At 42.8% G+C, this 23,578-nt stretch overlaps 1 protein-coding gene across 1 annotated transcript in view; it reads right to left on the minus strand.

Annotated features, from left to right (window-relative positions):
* Positions 1–23,578, minus strand: part of LOC122803639 (NACHT, LRR and PYD domains-containing protein 1b allele 2-like) — a 466,610-nt gene that overhangs the window by 207,148 nt on the left and 235,884 nt on the right. Inside the window, exons 4-5 of the mRNA XM_044073390.1 lie at positions 15,613–15,674; positions 11,310–11,530 (exon numbers count right to left, since the gene is read on the minus strand). Coding sequence (XP_043929325.1) covers positions 11,310–11,530; positions 15,613–15,671 — 280 coding nt within the window. The 5' untranslated portion in view covers positions 15,672–15,674. The remainder of the gene's footprint in view (positions 1–11,309; positions 11,531–15,612; positions 15,675–23,578) is intronic.

Here is a 23,578-nt window from a genome sequence, read left to right on the forward strand (position 1 = left end):
CTTTGCTGTGAGGGAAACGTTAGTTTGTTTTTTATTTGTTGTATTTTGTATTACTTTATTGCCTTTTTCTATTTTGAATACTGTGGTTTGTTTTCTTTACCTTGTGTTTTACTTGTATTCTGCTTTTCATTGCATATTAAAACTTGCAAAGAGGCCACAGCTCTCTCTCTTCTGAGTCAGGCAGAAATATTTTCCCCACCCGGTTACTGTTGTATTCTTAAACACCACTGTCTTTCTAGTAGCCCACCCCTTATGTTAATTTGACCACATACCTCATTTCCTCTCTCCTTTTACTGGCTTGTGTAAGCATGAAATTATCATTTTGTGAAATCACTCCCCTTCAACTATTTAAATTTATTGGTCATCCTACTGTATTCCATAGTACCAGAATAAAAAAGCGAACACCCCTTTCAATCTATCTTGCTGTTTTAAAAATAGTGATTCCCCGCTAAAACATAACTTTTTAGACAGGTAAAACTTAAGTTACCTACTTTCACATCTAACTTCTCTAGTGCACACTGCAGTGTTTAGGATAAACCATTTATTTTCCATCTTACCTTTAAGCATCCCTGTGACTAACACTTGCTCTAAAACCTGCTGGAAAGCACTAGGAAGCCTTAAACTGATACAAGCACTCAACTCTTCTTGTTAATAAGGAGAAATTAATCGTAGGCACTAAACAGCCTATAACTGGAAAGTACCTTGCTAAGGTAAGGAAAACAGCTCTTGTACTTTACAAAAAAAGCACCAAACCAGGCATGTCCAAGGGTCAGCTTCCGGTGATTTCTCCTGTCCACCTGGTGAATCTGGGCATACTGGGACAATGCAGCAATTGCCTCATGTACACAGATAACCCTCTCCTCCTACCACCCAACACTACAACCTGCGAGAGATGCACTTACATAGCCAAACTGGAAGCAAAGCTCTCTCCACCCAAGATTGTGCTAGACAGTCAAGAGGAGAAGGTTAACACCCGCAATACACCTCAAGCAACACATAGCCCTTCTAAACCCACACCACCACCCCCTCACATAGCAGCACTAAACCCTCATAAGTGGAGGCCCTTAACAGTAACCTGCCCAAGTAACAAGGACCTCCGAAGATGAAAGGCAAACAAACACCAATAACAACCAAGGTGTCACATAGCTCACAACACCAGTGTGCCATCCAACAACAGACCTTAAGGCAAGAGAACGTACCCAACACTTTAGTCATAGATGACTCTATAGTCAGGCACACTGATGTCCCACTCACAAGGCTGAACAAGGAGAAAATTACAGTCAGTTGCCTGTCGGGTGCAAGGATTCACCACATAAAGCATGCACTCATGTCACTCCACAACAAGTAAAAATATGACTCTCTCATTGTCCATGTTGGAGTAAATGACTTTGAGACATACCTCCCTGGACTACATGAAAAGAGACATGGAAGAGCTCTTGGATCATGTGGCCCAGGCAGGTATGACCCTAGCCCTGAGTAGCATCCTGCCTTTGCCCAGAATGATACCACAGTATAAGGACAAGATGATTGAATTCAATACCTGTTTTATTTGGTTTATTAATCCTATATTTACCGTGTAACAATATTTTTTATACTTTTTATACTTTTGTATATCTGTGTGGAGCTTTTCTCCCCGGGTCTCTCCTGAAAATGGATATATATCCAGCTAGACTAGCCCGGTCAACAAATGTAAAATAAAAAATAAAAAATAAATAAATAAACAACTGGCTAAGCTTATGGTGTCATTCAAAGGGGCTCCAGTATCTGCCTGCCCGGGACAGCATGATCGACAGACCACGATGCTTTGCCAGAGATGGTCTGCACCTGTCGCCCCTGGGATTCAGGTTACTGGCTAAGGCTTTTGCCACCCCTATACTGCCTTTTTTAGGCAAAGTTCAAAGGACAAAACCACCACCATAAAAGGTACAAGCATGCAAAATCTAAAGGTAATGCTAGAAGTCTAAACCTCAAAATGCACTCTCACGAGGCACTCCTAAAAATGGAGAACACCGATATATGTGTAGTGACTGAGATCTGGTTCAAGGATCCAGACAGCACCCCTGCAATACCAGGCTGCAATTCTTACCACACTTTTCGGCCACCAAACCAGGACCGCAACACTAAAAGTGGAGGAGTGTCCATATTCACCAAGGATATTCACACCACCAAGCTAGTTGCCCAACACAATGTGTCTGAAATTCTCCAGGTCCAACTAACACAAGGTAAGACTGCAATCCAAATTGTAGCTTGCTACAGATCCTCCACCATGCCCCAAGATTCTCACTACACCTTTCTAAACATACTGGAAAATATTAAGATACAACCAAACATGCTAATACTGGGTGATTTCAACTACCCTGCCATTAACTGGGAAAACTACTCGTGTACCAACACCTTTGCCCAAAGGTTCTTGGAATTCATAAATTCCAATGGCCTGGATCAACTAATCCATAGTCCCACCAGGGGCTCCAATATCCTAGACCTGGTCATTACCATCATGGGAAATCGATGCTCCACATCTATGGTCACCCCCTTGTTGGTCAGCTCTGACCATAAGCTAATCACCCTTGACAGCCATATCCCTCCCCCACATCCCAGTAAGGAAACCTCTGTAAAAAAACTTCTCCAAAGCCAATTTCATGCTACTTAAGTCAGAAGTGACAAACTTCATGACACCCATGCAGACAGGAACTGAAAGTTCGACTGCTGAATCCTACACTAAGGCACTGTACGAACACATCCACTCATGCATGAATCATGCCATCCCAAATAGAACCAAGATGCTCTCCTCCAAAAAAAGGAAGAAAATCTGGTGGTCCCCTGCCATAAACAAACTTTGCAACAAAAGGAAGAAAAGTACAGTTTTGTACCTACCATAAATGTAGATGTCCGAGAGGAATGCATCTGCAGTCTTTACAAATGGGTTGTCCTGTCGTCAGGCATCGGCCGGATTCCAAAGTCTGGGTCCGGCTTCGGCTGGTGTCGCACTTCACCTGACGTCATTGCGGCAGTTTTCGGGTATAAAGGCATCAGCCGACGCCATTTTCCTCAGTGTTTCTTGCCCCAAATGCCAGGTGCCCTCTTGGTAGGCTAAATTTGGATAAATGCCAAAGTTTCCAAATAATAGAGAGCAAACACACAAAATAAGCATGTATGTACATATATACAAACAAATACACCATAACAGATCCCCAAGCTAGCTGAAGATTGGTACCTAGGAGTACCTCAGAGGGGAAGGAGGAGCAGATGCATTCCTCTCGGACATCTACATTTATGGTAGGTACAAAACTGTACTATGTCCTTCAAGGATGCATCTGCAGTCTTTACAAATGGGTAGAATACCATAGCTAAACTAGGGGAGGAGGAAAAGAGAATAGATTATGGTGTAGTTAGGATCCCTTGCAAAACAGCAGTGTCAAAACCAGCACGGGATCTAGAGTATAGAGGTAAGTTATAATGTTTGGCAAATGTATGCACGGAGGTCCAAGTAGCAGCCTCTATAATGTCCTTGGTAGCCACTCGTAAGAAAGCTGTGGTAGTGGCTGTGGCCCTTGTGGAGTGAGGCCTGATGTTCTCTGGAATTTTCTTTCCATGGTAGGAGTAACAAAATCTAATGCAATTTCCTATCCATTTGGAGATTGTCTGTTTAGAAATTGGTTTTCCTTCTTTTCCTGTTGCATAAGCTACCAGAAGCTGGTCAGTTCTTCTATTGTTTTTTGTCCTGTCCAGGTAGTAGCGTAATTGCCTGTGTACATCCAAGGTATGTAAAAGCTTTTCTCCCCTGTTCTGTTGATTGGGGAAGAATGTAGGAAGGTGGATAGCCTGATTTAAAGAGACTCTGGAAACCACCTTAGGCATAAATGTAGGATTTGTTCTCATGGACACTCTATCTTGATGGAAATCAGGAAGGGTTGTACCGCCATTAATGCTTGTAGTTCAGAGACCCTTCTTGCTGAAGTTATTGCCAGTAGGAAGGCAGTTTTCCAGGATAAGTATTGCAATCTGCTGTAGCTGCTGGCTCGAAAGGAGGCAGAGTCAGTTTTTCTAGCACAAAGTTCAAGTCCCATGCTGGCAATGGAGGTTTCCTTGGAGGTTTTATATTTTTAATTCCCCTCAGAAACTGTCTGAGCAGAGGATGCGAGAAGACAGGAGGATCCAAGCTGTATTGTGCTGAAATAGCTGATGCATGTATCTTGATGGAGGAATAGGACAGGCCTGTGTGGTAGAGCTCAGCCAAGTACTCCAGGATGTTGGCTATGTTCACCAGTGTCACATCTTGCCCTTTTGCAGCACTCCAGATGAGATATCTTTTCCATTTTGCTGCATAATTCTTTCTTGTTGAAGGTCTACGAGCCTCCCGGATTATGTCCTTAACCCTTTGGGATAAATTTGGGTTAATTTCTGTCATGTAATGTTCCAGGCAGTTAGCTGCAGAGTTTTTAGGCTTGGATGCAGAATGTTGTAGTTGTTCTGTGTCAGCAGTAATGGGATCAGGGGCAGTTTCCATATTTGCTCCCTGGACATGCTCCTCAGTAGTGGGTACCAATGTTGTCTTGGCCAGTCTGGGGCTATCAGAATGATCCCCGGACGTTCCTCTTTGATCTTGAGAAGCACTTTGTGCATCAAAGGAAGTGGTGGGAATATGCTGTCATGCCTTTCCAACTGAAGGATAGGGAGTCCACCTTCCAAGCAAGTGGGTGGTAAGTCCTTGTGCAGAATTTCTTCAACTGGTGATTGTATGGGGATGCAAACAAGTCTATTTGTGGCAATCCCCATTTTCTTGTGATGGCTTTGAAGATGTCCGGATGCAGCATCCATTCGTGGGCATCTGTTATAGTTCTGCTTAATATGTCTGCTAGAATGTTTTCCTTTCCTGGAACAAAAATAGCCTGTAACTGGAGGTTGTAACCCAGAGCCACATCCCATAGGTCTAGTGCCAGCCGGCATAGGGGGTATGAGTGTGTGCCTCCCTGTTTGTTGATGTACCACATAACTGTGGTGTTGTCTGTCCTTATCAACAGCTGGCCTTCGTGGAGAAGAGGCCTGAATGCCTGGATTGCCAATTTTACTGCCAACATTTCTTTTAGATTTATGTGCAGATGTAGTTGGTCTTGAGTCCATAGGCCTTGAATGCACTTGTCCATCATGTGTGCCCCCAACGAGGTCTGAGGCATCTGTCGTGATAGTTTGTCTTGGATGACTTTTGCTGAAAGGCAGTCCTGTGTTTGATTGACAGGCCTGTGCCCACCATAAGAACTCTTGTTTCAGGCATGGAATCATTGGAATTTTGGTTTCCAGGCTGTGCTTGTGCTGAGACCACAAATTCTTTAGGTACCACTGTAGCTTTCTCATATGAAGTCTGGCATGAGGGACCAGGATTATGCAGGATGCCATGAAGCCTAGAGCTTGTAACACTTTTCTTGCAGTTAGATGGCTCTGCTTTGTTAATGCCAAAAAGTAGAGAGGAAGTTGTTCTTTCTTTTCTGCAGTTAGAAATGCCATTTGTTTGGATGTGTCCAGTTCTGCACCCAGAAAGGTTAGTATTTGGGATGGAATCAGCCTTGACTTTTTTGAATTGACTGTGTATCCCAGGGCTTGAAGCAGGTAGATGACTCTTTGTAAGTCTTCTGTTAACTTGTTTTTGTTGTCCGCTTGTATCAGGCAGTCGTCCAGGTAGGGATAGATTTGAATCCCCTGAAGTCTGCAATGAGCGATTACTGATGCCAGGCATTTCGTGAACACTCTGAGCGCAGTAGATAAGCCAAAGGGCAATGCTGAGAATTGATAATGCTCTGATCCTGCAAGAAATCTGAGGTATCTTCTGCAAATTGGTCTTATGGGGACGTGCAGGTATGCCTCCTTGAGATCTAGAGTTACCAGCCAAGACTCCTTGCCCAGCATGGGAAGAAGCTGCTGTAGAGTCAGCATTTTGAATTTTGGAACAATGAGGAATGTGTTTAGAGCGGACAGATCTAGAATAGGCCTCCATTTGTTTTCTTTTCTTGGTACCAGGAAGAGCCTGGAGTAAAATCCCTTCCCTTGCTCCATAGATGGTACCTTTTCCACAGCTCTCATTCTTAATAATTGAGATATTTGTTTTAGCGCTTCTGCCCTTTGAGTAGGTGGTAGGTTTGGCATTCCTCTCTTTCCTGGTAGGGTATGGAAATGGAACCTGTAACCTTGGTCTATTGTTTGCAATATCCATTTTTCTCTTGTAATGCAGTGCCAGTTTCTTGAAAATAAGGTTAGCTTTCCGCCTAAGGGTGCTTGTAGTTGTTCCCTGGTAGGCGGAGTCACCGCCAAGTCACTGTGATTGAGTTGTTGTAGTGGTGGTGGCTGTGTCCGTGCCTCATTGGTTGTTACCCTGCCACTGGCGACCCCTGTAGGCACCTCTGGTTTGGTTTCTGCCTCTAGAGCGTCTATTCCTGCCTCTTTGTGCCTTAGAGGACTCCGGAAAGGACCAATTCTTGGAGGGCCAATTCCTGCTAAACCTTGGTGGTTGAACTTGCAAGAAATCTTTTACGGTTTGCACAGATTTTGCTTTCTCTTCCATCTTCTTGAGAACCTGTTGTGCAGGGGCACCAAATAAATTGGCCTTGTCCATAGGTGCATCCAAAAGCTTAGATTTGATATGGTCTGGTAATGCCTGTTCTTTCAACCATGCATGTCTCCTGATAACTGTGCCCGTCATGGCTGACCTAAAGGAAGCCTCCAGTGCATCATAGCCACATTTTAAAGAATGGTTACTAACCTGCTGAATGTTATGTAACATTTCTTGAACATACTTTTTATCTAAAGATTCTTCAGAGGACAGCTTTTTAGTCAACTGGTCAAGCATAAACTCTTGATATTGAATCATATGGAATTGGCAATTCAAAGCTCTAGCTGACAAAGTAGCAGAGGTGTAAACTTTTTTACCCCATCTCTCTAAGGACCTGGAATCCCTTTCAGAGGGAGGGGTTTCTAGAAGAAGTAGCTGCTACAGCTTTAGGGCCCTGGGAGATAGTCTCTGGGTCTGCAAAAGGGGCCTTATATAAGTGGTGATGAGTGTCCGGGACCCTGTAGTACCTATCTGGTTTAGCAGGAGCCGGAGGTAAAGTATCAGGAGAAGTGCAAGCATCATTAAATGCATCATCAACAACAGATAGAACTGGAGGAATAGCTAAAGGCCTATGCTGTGGTAAGTGTAGAAAGGTCCTAAGCCTTTTTCTTGAGTCTGAGAAATCTTGGCCCTGCCACTGGAATTGTTCCCTCATAGTATGCAAGGTTTCCCCAAAGGAAAATTCCTCAGGAGGAGAAGCTGAAGGGATGGACTCCTCAGCATCGGAATCTTCGTAAGGAGAATAAGAAGCCTCAGGAGGATCAGAATGTTCTGAATCATCAGAAGAATCATCTGTGGCTACTGGCTCAGGGGGCTCTGCTCTAGGCCTTTTTTCTGGAGGAGGGAGGGAGGCCCTGTCTGGATGAGGCTGGGATCCACGGATTAAAGTAATGAGATCCTGTGCCAAAGAAAGCATATGGGAGCTGGAACTGGGCCTGTGAGAGGGGGGCTTGGCAGGCACTGGCTTGGAAGTTTTGGCTGCTTTAGCCCTGGCAAAGGCCTTAATAGACATAGCTGGAGGAGGCCTAGCAGCTCCACGTGCAGGAGTAGAAATATCTAGTGGAATGGTGTCTGATAAATCCTGTGAAATCGCAACAGAAGGCTGGATTTCAGAAGCCGTTTCTACCAGAATGGAAGAGGCCTCGGTAGAAGGCAAGTTGTCGGCTGAAGAAAGAACCGCTTGCTCGGTTATTGCTTGGCCGTGGTTTCATGCGAAACCGCTGACCGGTGTCGGTCCTTTTCTTTGCATTTTTAGTTATTTGCATAGTCGGAGGATCCGACGGCATAATGTAGGCAAAATAAATCTGTTCAGCAAAGTCCGACTCTCAGCCGATTAAAAGAAGCACAGGCTAGACAAGCTGCTACGTCGTGGTCTGGGCCTAAACAGTGTATACAGTACGAGTGGAAATCTTTATGAGGTATTTGTTTCCCACAAGATAAACAGTTATTAACTTTCTCTGACATCGGCTGAGGCAAGAAAGAGTCCCAACGGGTACTTAGCTTTATAGAAGTCTTGTAGTATTCGGTAGAAGTAATCTATGGATCTGACCGACCGCACAACAGCTTCTGCTGCAAGAAACACTGAGGAAAATGGCGTCAGCTGATGCCTTTATACCCGAAAACTGCCGCAATGACGCCGGGTGAAGTGCCGGACCCAGACTTTGGAATCAAGGGCTGCCTGACGACAGGACAACCCATTTGTAAAGACTGCAGATGCATCCTTGAAGGACATCCATTGCAGAGAAGAGGAAAACCCCAGGATGCAAAAAAACTTCCTTACCAGCCTCAGTAAGAAGCTGAGATCCTGTATAAAATCCTCCAAAGCTAGTTACAAAAATAAAATTGCCAAAGATTCCAAAGACAACCACAAGGCATTCTATAGCTACGTCAAGAATCTAAATGGCAATGCTCAGATCTGCTGTGAGCTACAACAGAATGGCATTAAATATACTGATCCCAAGGATATTGCCAATATCCTGGCAGATCGATTCTGTGCCAACTTCACCCCAGTCTCACCCCCTAACGGGCTCATCTCAATACCAAAAGATTGCCATATTCTGGTAATAACAGCCACACAGGTAAAAACCGCACTCTCCAAAGCTAAGAATACAGCATCCATAGGACCAGATAACATCCTGGGATGTGTACTACATGAACTGCAAAATGAACTGGCACCTCACCTAAGTGTCATGTTTAATCATAGCCTCACCTCAGGCTCCTTGCCCACTGAGTGGCGCAGAGCTAAAGTTATCCCACTCCACAAGGAGGGATCCACCCTGGATCCTGGGAACTACCACCCCATCAGTCTAACAAGCCTGATCTGCAAGGCCATGGAAAGTATTACCATGGAACTTATAAACAAAGACATTGGCAACTTTCAAATACTGGACCCCACCCAGTTTGGTTTCGTGAAGGGCCGATCTTGTCTCCTGAACCTGACTGACTTCTTTGAATCAGTCTCCAGAGCTGTGGACGAGGGCAAGGTGATCCACACAGCCTATCTGGACCTTGCCAAGGCCTTTGACACCATCCCACACTCTGGAATCATAGATAAACTTACTAAGCTGGTCATTAATCCCTACATCACTCGATGGGATGCCAAGAGGCTTACTGAGAGAACCCACATTGTAAAAGTAGCCCACTCCAAATCCATCTCCAGACAAGTGAAAAGTGGATTACCTCAGGGTTCAGTCCTAGGACCGCTCTTGTTTTATCATCTACTTCTCTGAAGTACAGGCCAACACTAAGGGACTCTGGCTAACAAAGTTTGCAGATGACTGCAAACTGGGAGCCATTACTGGATCCCCAAATTATGTGGATATTCTACAAAAGGGCCTTACAGAAACAGTTGCTTGGTGCCAGAGCCATGGGCTCAAACTCAATGCCAAGAAATGTATAGTTTTCCCCTTGGGGGAAAAAACATATACCCGTGAATTACTACATAGGTGGCAGTACACTAAACACCGAAAGTGTGATGAGAAACTTAGGGACACAGGTAGACAGTGGTCTCACCTTCGATAACCACATCGCCACAACAGTCAGGAAATCCTTCTATGTGGCACGCTTCATCACTAAGGGCTTTTCATCCAGGAAAAAAAAAAAGAGGTGACTGTCCCACTGTACTCATCCCTCATTAGACCCATTATAGAATACAACACCCTGTTTGGTATGTACCTCTCAAGACATTTACAACAACTGGAAAGACTGCAGAAATACCTCACTAAAGGAATCACAGGCCTAAAGCAGGTACCCTACGCTGACCGCCTTAAAAAACTCCAGCTATACTCTGTCACATACCGTCCACTCAAGAGGCGATATCTGCTCAACATACAAGGCCATGTAAAACCCAGAGCTGTTGGACATGCTACACTTAAAGAAATCCCAGTCCCTCAGAGCCACATGCTCCAGGGATCTAAACCTTATCATCACAATGAACAAAACATGCTGGAGGGATAGGTTCCTGACCCAGAGACTGCTCATACATGTCAAGCAGAGCGCCTCTTTGGCCGTCTTCAAATGAAACCTTGACAATTGGATGGGAGAAAGGAAATTCACCCCGGGGATCATGTCAGTCAGTCTTCTAGACAGGGGTCCAGGGAAGTAAATAGTGTGGGAAGAAATAGCCAGGGAATTGTTATGGCTAGGCTTGTATAGGCCCTAGGGCTGATAGCCTAGTACCAACCTATGAAGTGAAAAAAAGGGACAAAAGAAGGAAAAGTCACTGAAATGTCTACATCCAACTAATACAGTGTGTTATACACAGAGTGAGTGACAGCAATGTGGGAGGGACACACCCAGACAGTGGTAGGAGTGACAGTACTAATACAGAAAAGAATTCGCAATCATACCTAAACATGTTACCAGCCAATCATACCTAAACATGTTACCAGCCAATCATACCTAAACATGTTATCAGCCAATCAATCATACCTAAACATGTTACCAGCCAATCAATCATACCTAAACATGTTACCAGCCAATCAATCATACCTAAACATGTTACCAGCCAATCAATCATACCTAAACATGTTACCAGCCAATCATACCTAAACATGTTACCAGCCAATCAATCATACCTAAACATGTTACCAGCCAATCATACCTAAACATGTTACCAGCCAATCAATCATACCTAAACATGTTACCAGCCAATCATACCTAAACATGTTACCAGCCAATCAATCATACCTAAACATGTTACCAACACAAGTAACCTCATATGAAATGCAAAAACAGGACATTCTGGGGACATTGTTTGTGCTTAGAACAGCGCTTTTGACAAATGCTAAAGACTGAAGCAACAGTAATCTCAGTGGTGCAGCGGTTTGCATTGTCAGCTAGAGGTTCTCCAGTTCGATTCTCAGCTAGGGTGCTTTCTGTGCGGAGTCTGTATGTCCCCCCTGCATTCGTGTGGGTTTCCACTAGAAGCTCCGGTTTCCTCCCACATTGCAAAAACATGTGTCTGGAGCATTTCTCCTTGGGCCTCTGCTGAAAATTGGCTTGTTCCAAGTTGGAATGTCCTGGTAACCAAATGTTAAATAAAATAAAATAAACAAAAAAGTCTCATGAACTCTAATTGTACCCCGACTTAGGAATGGTGGCTGTTCCCATCACTGTATTAGAAACCCAAGACATTAGGATACATAAATAAATAAAAAGTCAAGGATATGAACTACTTTGAGTTTGACAGCCGATTAAAACAACATACCATCTATGCAGAGGAAGTGAGGGATTTGAATTGCTGCGAGTTCTGCACCTGTAACTTTGATATCAAATAGAGAACTTGCCGGGCTCCATCCACGCCTTGTAATGTCAGGAAAGTACTGATCCCATGAACAGTACCTGTATGTGATGGTCGTCTCTGCTGTTGTTTCAAATCTCAGTCCTGTTACAGAACACTCGTATCGACCCTCTCCAGGAAAAGAAATACTGCGGAAAATAAACAAGGCAGGGAAACCAAATGAAGTGATAACTAGGTAACAGAGCATGCTATTGCTTTGCACATCATAACTTTAGGTCCACATGGAAGTATTTTCATCACATAATACACATTCATGTGCCAAAATTAAAAGTGAATACTAAACCTACTCTATGAATCTACTGTTTTTTTTTTTTAAACATGTTGATACAAGAATGCACTCTGTGCATGCTCCATCAGTTTGTTTATTAACTTACCTACTTTAGGTAATTAAAAGTATACAGTGAGTACAAGGGACCATCTGCAAGAACAAATATTGACTGATATGAGTTACTTTATATTTAAAAAAAACAGCCTTTAATATTCCTTTTAAATAAACTTACTCTTTGCTGAAATACAAGTGTGAAATCATTGATATAAAATGTAATCCATTGATATGACAAGACAAAAAATATAAAGGTTAAAGCCATGCCTGTGACAAAAGACACTGTCCTGACATCTTTGCATGTTAAGTACAATCCAGTATCTTAACGTGATGACATACTCTGTCTTATGTTATACATATATCTGGATGTCCACATATTACTTTACCATTACATTAGATGTCATGGGCTATTTATATAACAAACTGAAACTGTGTGTGTCTGGTTTCTTCATGAAGATATTATATCTGGAGTACTGGACATGACTAATTGCATGACATTTCACCTTCTTTATGGGACAGTTCTTACTACATTACAGTTTTAAAAGGAGATAAAACTTCATAAATCACGTCCCTCTCCTACCTTTCCATCTCTTGACTGCCACACTTGTCACATTTTCAATTTTCGTGCAGCAGGACTAGTTGTGACACCTCTTTATGTTCCTTTCCTTATGTTCACTTTAGCTGCATCTGCCTTAAACATCTCTGTGAGTTTTCTACATAGTTTTCCCCCTTCTCCATGATCTACAATGGTCACTGGTTTGGCTACTTTACCAAGAGCTACCCCTTCAGGTTGCAGTCATTTTTGGAAGCAGGGATGTTCAGCATTTTTTTCTTCAGAACTGTTGTTTCTGTATCTGTTAACAGCATAATTGTTCAAAGAATCTTGGGTTCTTCTTGTGGTACTGTAACATGCTTCACTAATATGTTCTTCTTCAACATATCCAATATCTGTAGTCCCTTGCCTGGTCTGTATTTTTACTTTTGAGTCATACTTCTGTACGCTGAATAACATTCTCTGCAATTTCAGGGCTGCTTTTTGTAAGGTCCTTTTGAATATACTTTACAACAGTCTGTCACTGGTTTCCAACTGAATTTCTTCACCACAGACACATAGTCATAGTATATCTCACACCCATTCTGTATTGCATATTGAAGTTCTTTTTTTCTCTGAGCACATCTGTTTTGCACATAATGGAAATGTTTCTGACCTACATGCAACTGATCTGTTTTCTTGTAGGATGACAAGTCCTGTACCATCCCGACTGATACGTGCTTGCAACACAGATGGCTTATTGTCACTGTAACACTGCAAGCCCAGCTATCTGGCATTTTGTAAATATTTATGTCATTTGAGAATATTAATATGATTTATATCGAAGTGTGACAGAAGAAGATATTACCAGACCAGCTATCTGGAGTTTTGTAAATATTTATGTCATTTGAGAATATTAATATGATTTATATAGAAGTGTGACAGAAGGAGATACTGCCAGCTCAGCTATCTGGAGTTTTGTAAATGGTTATGTGTCACTTGTGAATATCAGCAGGATGCAATTGCTTGTGTTACCACTATATTAGAACTGTATGTCATATTGCGTAGACGTCTGTGCTGAAGAGATATTTTTTTACTTTACTATAATTGTTTAGATGTATGTATTTTAACAGGAGATTAGCTTGCAAAACGTAAGAATAGTTGAGACTGAAGTACTTTATTGACAGGCCATAAACAAGAGAAGTTATCTTTCAGTTTCAGTCAACAGGAGACAGGATGTCTACACTAGGGGACTCTCTGTGTTGTTTTGTGGTATTTTTTTAATGATTTCTAGCAGTTGCAAACATCTGAAGGCTATGTATTTTCACAGAGAGATGGTAAATGTTGGTAGTTTCTGACAATGGAGGTTTAGCTTGGGAACTAAGGTCAGGCAACAAAAAGTGATGTCATCCAAGCTAACCCAGCAGTAATATTTGATATTAATTTATGAACTCTGTGAGAGAGAGACTGGGCATTTTGTATTTTGTCTTTGACCTAACAAGACATCCACTCATCACCACCTTCTGCTCTTGCCTTGCTGTAAGTAAGTTAAGTAGGGCAGATTAAATTCTCGTAGATACAGTTAGTAATATAGTGAAGTATAACTTAGATGTTATCTTTATTTATTTGAGACTGCCGTTAAGTAGGGTAGACTAATTTCTCGTAGATACAGTTAGTAATATAGTGAAGTATAACGTAGATGTTATCTTTATTTATTTGAGACTGCCCTGCAATGTTGTTTTAAATATTTCCTGTATTTTTGAACTAGGTTGATTACTAGGGCAGTGTAGGGGCGTCACACTCACCACAGCACTTAATTATTGAAGCATCTGCTACTGAGCAGCACATACTCTACTTCTTCTCACACCTCCACTCCCAGTCTATACTTTGCTACAACAGGCTCATTAAAGGCACAGTTATCGCAGACATTCTAAGAACATATTTGTAAAATACTGCAGAATTCCTAGAAACTTGTGTATTGCCTATTTGTCTTCTGGCCTTGGTATTTGCACTAACAACTTGGATTTTTTCTGGATCTGGTTTCAAACCATCTGATGCCAAAATATTTAATTACTGATTGAGTGACAGATGTTTGTTAACCCGGTTAGTAAATTTCTCCAATAACACATTTCAGCCACTATGTAGGCCCAAAGCATTTTGGTTCTTGATTAGTACAGCCTAAGTGACCTCCTAATATCTGTGTGGGTTTTTGCCAGGTGCTCCAGTTTCCTCCCACATGCCAAAGGTATACCACAAGTGAACTGACAATACTCCAAAGTCCCCTAGGTACATGTCCAGAATGAAAGTGCATGTGCATATATGTCTCTGCACATGCGTGTGCCTATACGTGTGCATGCACGACTGTGTATGTGCAGTTCTGTGCGTGTGCCTGCACATGCGTGTACGCGATTGTTTGCATCTGCCTGCACTTGTGGGTATGCAATTATGTGTGTATGTCTGCGTGTCCATGCATGTTTATTTATGTGTGTGTTTGTGTGTAAGCACACATTCATGTGTGCATATGTCTGCATGTATGTGAGCAATTGTGTGCATGTCTGTGTGTACGTGCATGATTGTGAGCATGTGTCTGCATGTGCATGCATAATTGTGTGCGTGTCTGTGTGTGCATATCTGCAAAATCGTGTGCATGTGTGAGAGTGTGCATGTCCATGCGTATCTGCAAGCATAATTGTGTGTGTCTGTGTGTGCGTACATGATTGTGCACATGTGTCTGCATGTGCATGCATAATTGTGCGCATGTGCTGTTGTGTGCATCTCCAGCTGCATGTGTGTATGTGCCCACAAGTGTGAGATTGTGTATGAGCGCAAGAGCATGTGCAAGTATGCATGTGTGTGTGAAAGGGCATGTGTGCATGCGCAAGAGCGTGTGTGTGTGTGAAAGGGCATGTGTGAGCAGGCATGTGTGCATGTGTAAGGGCATGTATGAGCAGACATGTCTGCATGCTGAAGGGTATGTGTGAGCGTGCATGTGTGTGTGTGCACAAAGGGATGTGCAAGGGGGCATGTGCGTGTGCACAAGGGCATGTGCAAGTGGGCATGTGTGTGTGCACAAGGGCATGTGCAAGCAGGCATATGTGCATGCACAAGGGCAAGTGCGAGCAGGCATGTGTGCTTGCATGTGCAAGGGCATGTGCAAGTAGACATGTGTACTTGTGTGTGCAACAGCATGTGCGAGCGGGCATATTTGTGTGCTCTCTTCCTCAATACGTTGCCCACTGTATGCTAGGATAGGATCTGGCTCTCCTACAGTTCTGAACTGGCTAAAGCTGTTTATTAGAGAGAGAATGAATGAATTACATATTAAAGAGCAGACAATAAACTGTAGAATACATTACCTAAAACTCATGCCATCTTTTGATGTCATTCTGGGGTCTTTCAGTATCCAGTCTGCCATGTCCTGCAATGAAAATATAAATTGTACAAAGGATAAATTAATCTCTACATGTGCTAAATAAAAAGTACATAAAAGCAATTAATAGCTATGTTATAAATATAATCGGATTAATTTCAGAGTTTCTACTACACATTCATTTTTACGTTCCTTTTCCCTTTGGGACATGTCTAGCCACATCTGCTTTGAAATGCTTAAGCACATGAATGGTGTGAGATTTTCACATCGTGTTTAACCAGAATCAGTTCATTGTACAGAAGGCAATGCAATTCTGGATGAAGGCACCACAAAGGTGAGATATAACAAGACATTAAAATAAAATGAAATTAATGAATGATAATATAGTGGGTGATACCACAAAGACATCCTTTTTCTCCTGAAGTAGAGGTATATGAGGGGCTGCCACCATCTGTGGTTGGTATCCCAAGTAGGTGTCCTGAGTAGATAATGGTGAATCAATCAAAACTGCAAAGTTGGTATAAAGGAAGGAAAATGTAACAGAAACATTCTTAATATGATTATTGTAAGATAGGGCCCTCTTTTATGAGTTCTAAGTAGCATACATCTTCTCTAGCAAACCACAAATGCACTTTTTTTCTACATCCCTCATTTGGGGAGGCCTGTGTACCAATACTTACCAGACAGCTGCAGCAACTGGAAAGACTCCAAAAGTACCTCACCAAGAGGATCAAAGGGCTCAAACAGATGCCATACGCTGCCCGGTTAAAGAAACTCCAGCTCTACTCAGTGGCATACAGCCTGCTCAGAGGCAATATCTGTGCCTGACGTATAAAGCCATGTCCAACCCGGAATTAATGGACATGCTGCACCTCAGAAAATCCAAATCCCATCGAGCTATGCGCTCAAGAGACTTGAACCTCAGCACTGAAATAAATAGGACATGCTGGAGGGACAGATTCATAACCCAGAGGTTCCCTTCACTCTGGAATAAACTCCCAGTCCAGGTTAGGCAGAGTCCCTCATTGACTCTCTTCAAGAGGAATCTTGATGAGTGGATGGGAGATCATAGGTTTACCCCGGGTATCACTTCTGTGTCACTGTTAGACAGAGACACAGTATACTAACCTCGAAAAAGGGCATAGCAAAATTAATTTAAAATGGGTGGCGAAAGCCAAACACACTCTGGCTAGGCTTATAAATGCCCTAGGGCAGATAGCCTAGTATGAACCTATGAACCTATAATACTGACACTCTATGATATAATTTGCAGCCTCCTAGACTGTCCACATTTCCCAAGCTCTCTACTTTGCCACCTACCAATTATTACTAGGGAACACCCTCCATCAAAAAGAATAATAAATCTGCTAGAAACACTAGCAGAGTGGGATAAAACCCTCACTGTGTTGTCTCAGGCAACTGAAGTTCAAATAGTAGCTGTACTAACACGAGGGCAAGGATTAAATGACATGGTTTTAAATGTTGCCACTCTTTGCATGCATGCCTGGACTATTGCTTCCATTTCCGAATCCATGGTACAGACCAGAAACCCAGTGGGAGCACTGGCTTTAAGGGGCAGGACAGTCTTGAGGGATTACATCATCCATATAAACAAACATTACAGCTTTACTGATGTGCATTGCCAGCTAAATTGTTAGAGGGATGGTTACAAACATAGCCATTTAGGTTTTAGCATTAAAGCTACAAAACACCATGGCCTTGAATAGTAACAGCTCTTCCCTGCTTGGGCAGTAGAGTGGGGATTAAGTCATCGAGGCAGGAAGAAAAATACAGTAAAAACACAAATAAACAAATAATGAATGGCTGCAATATTACTACACAAGTAATCTGAAAGTTAAAAAAATGAATAACAAATGCACATTGTAAACAGAAAATAAAGGGTAAAGTTAATGTTTTGTGGGGATTCCATAAAGCCTACATGGTCATTTTCCACCATATGTGTGTCGTGGCGCTATCAATTCAAGGGCACGAAAACTTTTAGATTCAGTAAGCTCTATGTAGAGGTGCACACCCCTGCACAAACAAGGTAAACACCATGGCATGCTAACTAACCGATCTAACATGGTAGAGCTATTCAACAAGCTATAAGGCAACTGTGTAGTCTCTGTGCTGGTGTTCCCCATGAATTTGACAACTTTTAAAATACAGCCATGGAAAAGAGTCTACACTGACAGAATAAAAAGTAAAAGGTGTGAGATTTGTACAGAACTGATTTTAATGTGCCAGTATTAGACGCAGGCTAGACTCAACAAAAGGAGAGTAACAGTTGCAACATAATCATTTCTTGTGCCATGACAGAAGTGCATCTTAGCTCCCCACCCCCAAATGAACAGTACACCTGCAAGTAATGCAGACAGATAAAAGTGTAAATGTGTGTCTTAATCCAAATAAATATAAAAATCATTAAGCAGACTTTTCATAGTTATATGTCAGCATACGCAATATGTATCTGATGAAATGCAGATATATCATGTAAAAATCAGTACTTCTGTGTAGATGCATCCCAAGGTAATATCCTTTCTTCTGTGCTCAACACATAAACAAATTAGCTTCCCTTCAGTTTCCCTAGCAACACAGTTGCAGTCTGGTGTACATTCAAAGCTGTCAGCACAGTGAAGATAAAAATGAGGTCTAAACTCATTAGAATTGTTGCATGCCAAAAAAACTGGATACATGTAGGGATGTAAACATCGTGCAGACACTACCTTAATGTTTGTGTTTAATGGATGGCAACTGTGAATGCTTACATCAGGTGGATGTGTCAAGTTAGACCTGCAAAGTGTTACATGTACATCTGTCAAGGTTTAAAATGCAAGTAAGTAGTGCACAATTCACAGGTTCTGTTTCACTAACATCCAACCTCCTCTTCATTTACTTGCAAAAGTAGAGTTGTGTACAGTTACCATAACTGTAGATGTTCGAGTGTATTCACTATTGCAGTCCTTACAAATGGGTTATCCGGATCCCAGGTAGCCCTCAGTCGGCCAGAATACCAGAATCCTTGGTAAGTGACGTTGGCTGCTGTCGGGTGCAAAAGACGTCAGGGCGTCAGGCACAAAAGGAAGCAGCCTACGTCACTTCCTCAGTCTTTCTTGCCATAACAGTCAGAAGCCCCCAGAAAATAAGGCTTAAACCAAAAGCCACTTTGGCAAATAACACCAAATTCAGCCTGTACCTTAAGAAAGGAGAACAGGAGAGGACCAGAAGGGGGAAGGAGGGAGGGAAATCAGGACTACAACAGTGAATACACTTGAACATCTACATTTATGGTAAGTGTACACAACTGTACTATGTTCATCGTGTTTCACTGTTGCAGCCCTAACCAATGGGTTGATTACCAAAGCCCAGAGAAAAGGGAGGAGGAACACCAATTAGTCAAGGGTTGGTGAGAATGCCCTTCAAAACTGCAGTGGCATTGTAAATACTTTGGTTATTTTGTTGAATGTTATAATCATATCTATTTTAATTACTTGTATAAAATTGTTATGATATTTCTCTTGTATGTTAAAAACAATAAACTTGTTTTAAAAAAAAAAAAAAAAAACTGCAGTGGCAAAACCCGCCCTAGATTTAGAAAACGAAGGCAAATTATAATGCTTTGTGAAAGTGTGTACAGAAGTCCATGTGGCAGCTTCCAAAATATCTTTAGTAGGGACACCCCTTAAAAAGGCAGAAGTGGAGTCCACCCTAGTGGAATGGGTCCTAACTCCTTGTGGAGGAGCCTTGCCATGAAAAGTGTAACAGAATAGTACACAATGTGCCATCCACTTAGAAATGGTCTGTTTTGAAATAGCTTTGCCCTGAGCCCCAGAAACAAAACTGACCAACAACTGATCTGATTTCCGCAAGTCCTTAGTCCTGCCCAGATAAAATCTCAGCACATCAAGAGAGTGCAGGATCCTCTCCCCTCTATTCTGTGGATTAGGAAAAAGGGAGGAAGGTGACTGTACTGATTAAGAGTCAGGCTACACACCGCCTTAGGCATTAAAGGAAGGATTGGTTCGAAGGGTGACTATCCGCATGGAAGATAATAAAAGGTTCCACTGACATCAAAGCCTGCAGCTCAGAAACTCTTCTAGCTGAAGTTATAGCCAAAAGGAAGGCAGTCTTCCAGGATAAAAAGTTTAAACTTGCCATGGCAGCTGGCTCAAAAGGAGGAAGAGTAAGTTTCTCTAAGACAAAATTAAGGTCCCAGGCAGGAGTAGGTGCTCTTCTGGGAGGTTTTAAGTTACTTGCCCCTCTAAGAAACTGTTACATCAGGATGAGAGAAAATGGGTTGTTCAAGAGAACAATCAGCAGAAATAGCTGATGCATGAATCTTGACAGAAGAAAAAGAAAATCCACCTTTAAGGAAACCAGCCAAATAATCCAGGATGAGGGGAAGAGTCGGTTGAGAAGAAAATTCCCCTCTAGCCTGCATCCAAATACAGAATCTTTTCCATTTCTCCGCATAAAATTTCCTAGTGCTAAGCCTCCTGGCCTCACGAAGCACCTCAACCACCTGTTGAGTTAGAGCTGTTGACTGGGGGTGGCTCATGCTATGAGCCAGGCTGCCAAATGCAGAGTCTGAAGATAAGGATGTAGAATTTTTCCCTCTTCCTGAACCAAAAGGTTTGGTATCAGGGGAAGACGCCAAGGCTGAGACTGGGACAGACTGCGAAGCAAAGTATACCAGTGCTGCCTGGGCCAATCTGGAGCTATAAAGTACAGTTGTGTACACTTACCATAAATGTAGATGTTCGAGTGTATTCACTGTTGCAGTCATTACATTTGGGTAATCTGCTTGCAGGTTGCCCTCAGTCGGCCTGATTAACAAAGTCTTGGGTCTTGCTTCGGTTGCTGTCCCTCTTCCATGACGGCAGGGGTATAAAACATGCAGCTGACACCATTACATCAGTTTTTCTTGCCCCATATGTCAGGTGCCCCCCTAATGGGGAGCAATTAAATATAAAAATGCAAAGGTATACCTCCAACAAAAAAGAAAATACACCAAAAAGGCTTTTAAACATAGTAAAGGAAAGTAGAGGTATAGCTAAAAGAAGTTAGGGGGAAGGAGGGAGGGTAAACAGGACTGCAACAGTGAATACACTCGAACATCTACATTTATGGTAAGTGTACACAACTGTACTATGTTCTTCATGTTTCACTGTTGCAGTCATTACATTTGGGTAGATTTCCAAAGCTATGGTTGGGAGGAGGAGTTTAGATAGCATTAGGAGCAGCTATAAGGCCCTGCAAGATAGCAGTGGCAAAGCCAGCTCTGGATTTAGAGAAAACTGGCAAATGGCAATGCTTAGTGAAAGTATGTACAAAACTCCAGGTAGCAGCTTCTAGGATGTCCCTGGTAGGAACACCTCTGAGAAAGGCTGTAGAAGTAGATGCAGCCCCGGTGGAGTGAGGTCTGATCCCCTGGGGGATAGGTTTTCCATGGTGCTTATAGCAGAAATCAATGCAATGGCTTATCCATTTAGAAATGGTTTGTTTTGAAATAGCCTTCCCCTCTGCCCCTGCAGCAAATGCTAAAAGCAGTTCTTCAGATTTTCTTTGAGGTTTAGTCCTGTCCAAGTAGAATCTAAGTTGTCTGTGCACATCCAAGGAATGCAGAATCCATTCCCCTTTGTTCTGTGGATTGGGAAAGAAGGTTGGCAAATGAATGGTCCTGAGTGATATCCTGTCCGCATGAAAGATGATGAAAGGCTCCACTGCCATAAGGGCCTGTAATTCAAATACCCTTCTAGCTGAAGTGATTGCTAAAAGGAAAGCTGTTTTCCAAGAAAAAAAAATTAAGTCTGCAGTAGCAGCTGGCTCGAAAGGAGGGAGAGTGAGTTTCTTCAATACAAAGTTAAGGTCCCAGGCTGAGGTTGGAGCTCTCCTGGGCGGTCTCAAATTTTTGGCCCCTCTGAGGTACTGCTTGAGCAGTGGATGAGAGAAGAGGGGAAGTTCTGTGCTATAATGAGCTGAAATGGCTGAGGCATGGATTTTAATGGAGGAAAAAGACAGGCCCTTGTGAAGCATCTAAGTTAAGTATTGTAAAATCTGAGGTAAATTGGGCGCTGCTGTGCTCATCCCTTGAGATTGGTTCCAGGCACAGAATCTTTTCCATTTTTCAGCTTAAGATTTACTAGGCCTCCTTGCCTCTAAGATGATATCCATCACAGGTTTGCTGAGGGATGGTAAGGGAGAATTTAAGTAATTAGCCATGCTGCGAGGTTCAGTGTTAGAAGCTGAGGGTGCAGAATCTGGTTCCCCTGTTGAGACAGCAGGGAAGGAGTCTGAGGCAGGTGCCATGGAGATAACCATGACACACTGCACAGGAGGGGGTACCAGTGTAGGGCAGCCAGTCTGGGGCAATCAAAATCATCCTTGGTTTGTCCTTTTTGACGTTTAGTAGTACTTTGGAGAGTAGAGGCAGCGGGGGGAAGGCATAGACTGACAGGTTTTTCCAGCTGAAGGACAGAGCATCCACTTTCCAGGCTTGTTTGTGGGGAGTCCTTGTGCAAAATTTGTCCAATTGGTAGTTCTGGGGGGAGGCAAACAGGTCTATATCCGGGCTCCCCCATTCACTTGTCAACATGTTTAAAATCCTTGGTTCCAGTTTCCACTCATGTGGGTCCATAAGGTTTCTGCTCAGTCCATCTGCCAGTGTATTTCCTGGCAAGAATTGAGCTTGTAGGTGCACTTGGTAGCTCTAGGTTGAGTTTCACAATGCCATAGCTAGACTGCAGAGGGGGTAAGAGTGTGTACCCCCCTGCTTGTTTATGTACTACATAACCGTGGTGTTGTCCATCTTTACCATTAGTTGTCCTGAAAGAATGCAGTCCTTGAAGGCTGTCAGAGCATTCCGTACAGCTAACATTTCTTTTTGATTGATATGCAGGTGCATTTTACTTGGGTTCCATTTGCCCTGAATGCACTTCACTGCCAGGTGAGCCCCCCCCCCCCATGCATAGCCTGATGCATCTGTTGTTAGGGTTTGGGAGGCAGGGGGTGGTGTGAAAGGTAGTCCCTTGTTTTGGTGGCAGGCCTCTGCCCACCAAAGGAACTCTAGGCATAGGCAAGGTATGATAGGAATCATTGTTTCTAGACTGTGAGAATGTTGACTCCATAGGCTTTTTAGATACCACTGTAGTTTCCTCATATGCAGCCTTGCATATGGAATTAGAAGAATGCAGGAGGCCATGAACCCCAAGGCTTACAGTATTTGTCTTGCAGATAGCAGGGTTTTTGTGGCCACTTGTTTGAAGTAGGTTGTCAAATGAGTTTGCTTTTCTGGCGTGAGGTAAGCCATCTAGGAAGTTGTATTCAAGCTTGCTCCCAGGAATGTAATTTGTTGACAGGGTACCAGATGTGATTTCTTTTTGTTTATGGTCTACCCAGACAAGTTAGAACCCTTTTTACAAACGCCAGATGATTTAAAAGTATGTCCTGGCTTTCTGCCTGAATTAGACAATCGTCCAGATATGGGTATATTTGAATACTTCTTTGCCTGCAAAATGCAATCACTGGAGCTAGGCACTTTGTGAATACCCTGGGTGCAGTAGATAAGCCAGTGCAGAGAATTGATAGTGCGTGTAGCCTGCTTTGAAGCATAGGTATTTTCTGCAAGATTCCCTGATTGGGATGAGCAGGTATGCGTCTTTTAGCTCTAGTATTGCCAACCAGGCATCTTTGCCTAGCATAGGAAGTAATTGGTTAACAGTCAGCATCTTGAATTTTGGAATCTCCAGAAAGGTGTTTAGAGTAGACAGGTCCAAGATAGGACGCCATAAATTGTCTTTTCTTGGAACCAGGAAAAGTCTCAAGTAGAAACCTTGTCCCTTTTCCTCTTCTGGTACCAGTTGAATAGTCCCCATGCTTAAGAGAGAAAGTACTTGTTTTGGGGCCTCTGCCCACTGATTTGGGGGTAGGTCCGGCCACCTGCTTGGAGTTGG

This window comes from Protopterus annectens, chromosome 5.part1, assembly GCF_019279795.1.
Source record: "Protopterus annectens isolate FY-2018-M chromosome 5.part1, PAN1.0, whole genome shotgun sequence".
NCBI lineage: Eukaryota > Metazoa > Chordata > Ceratodontiformes > Protopteridae > Protopterus > Protopterus annectens.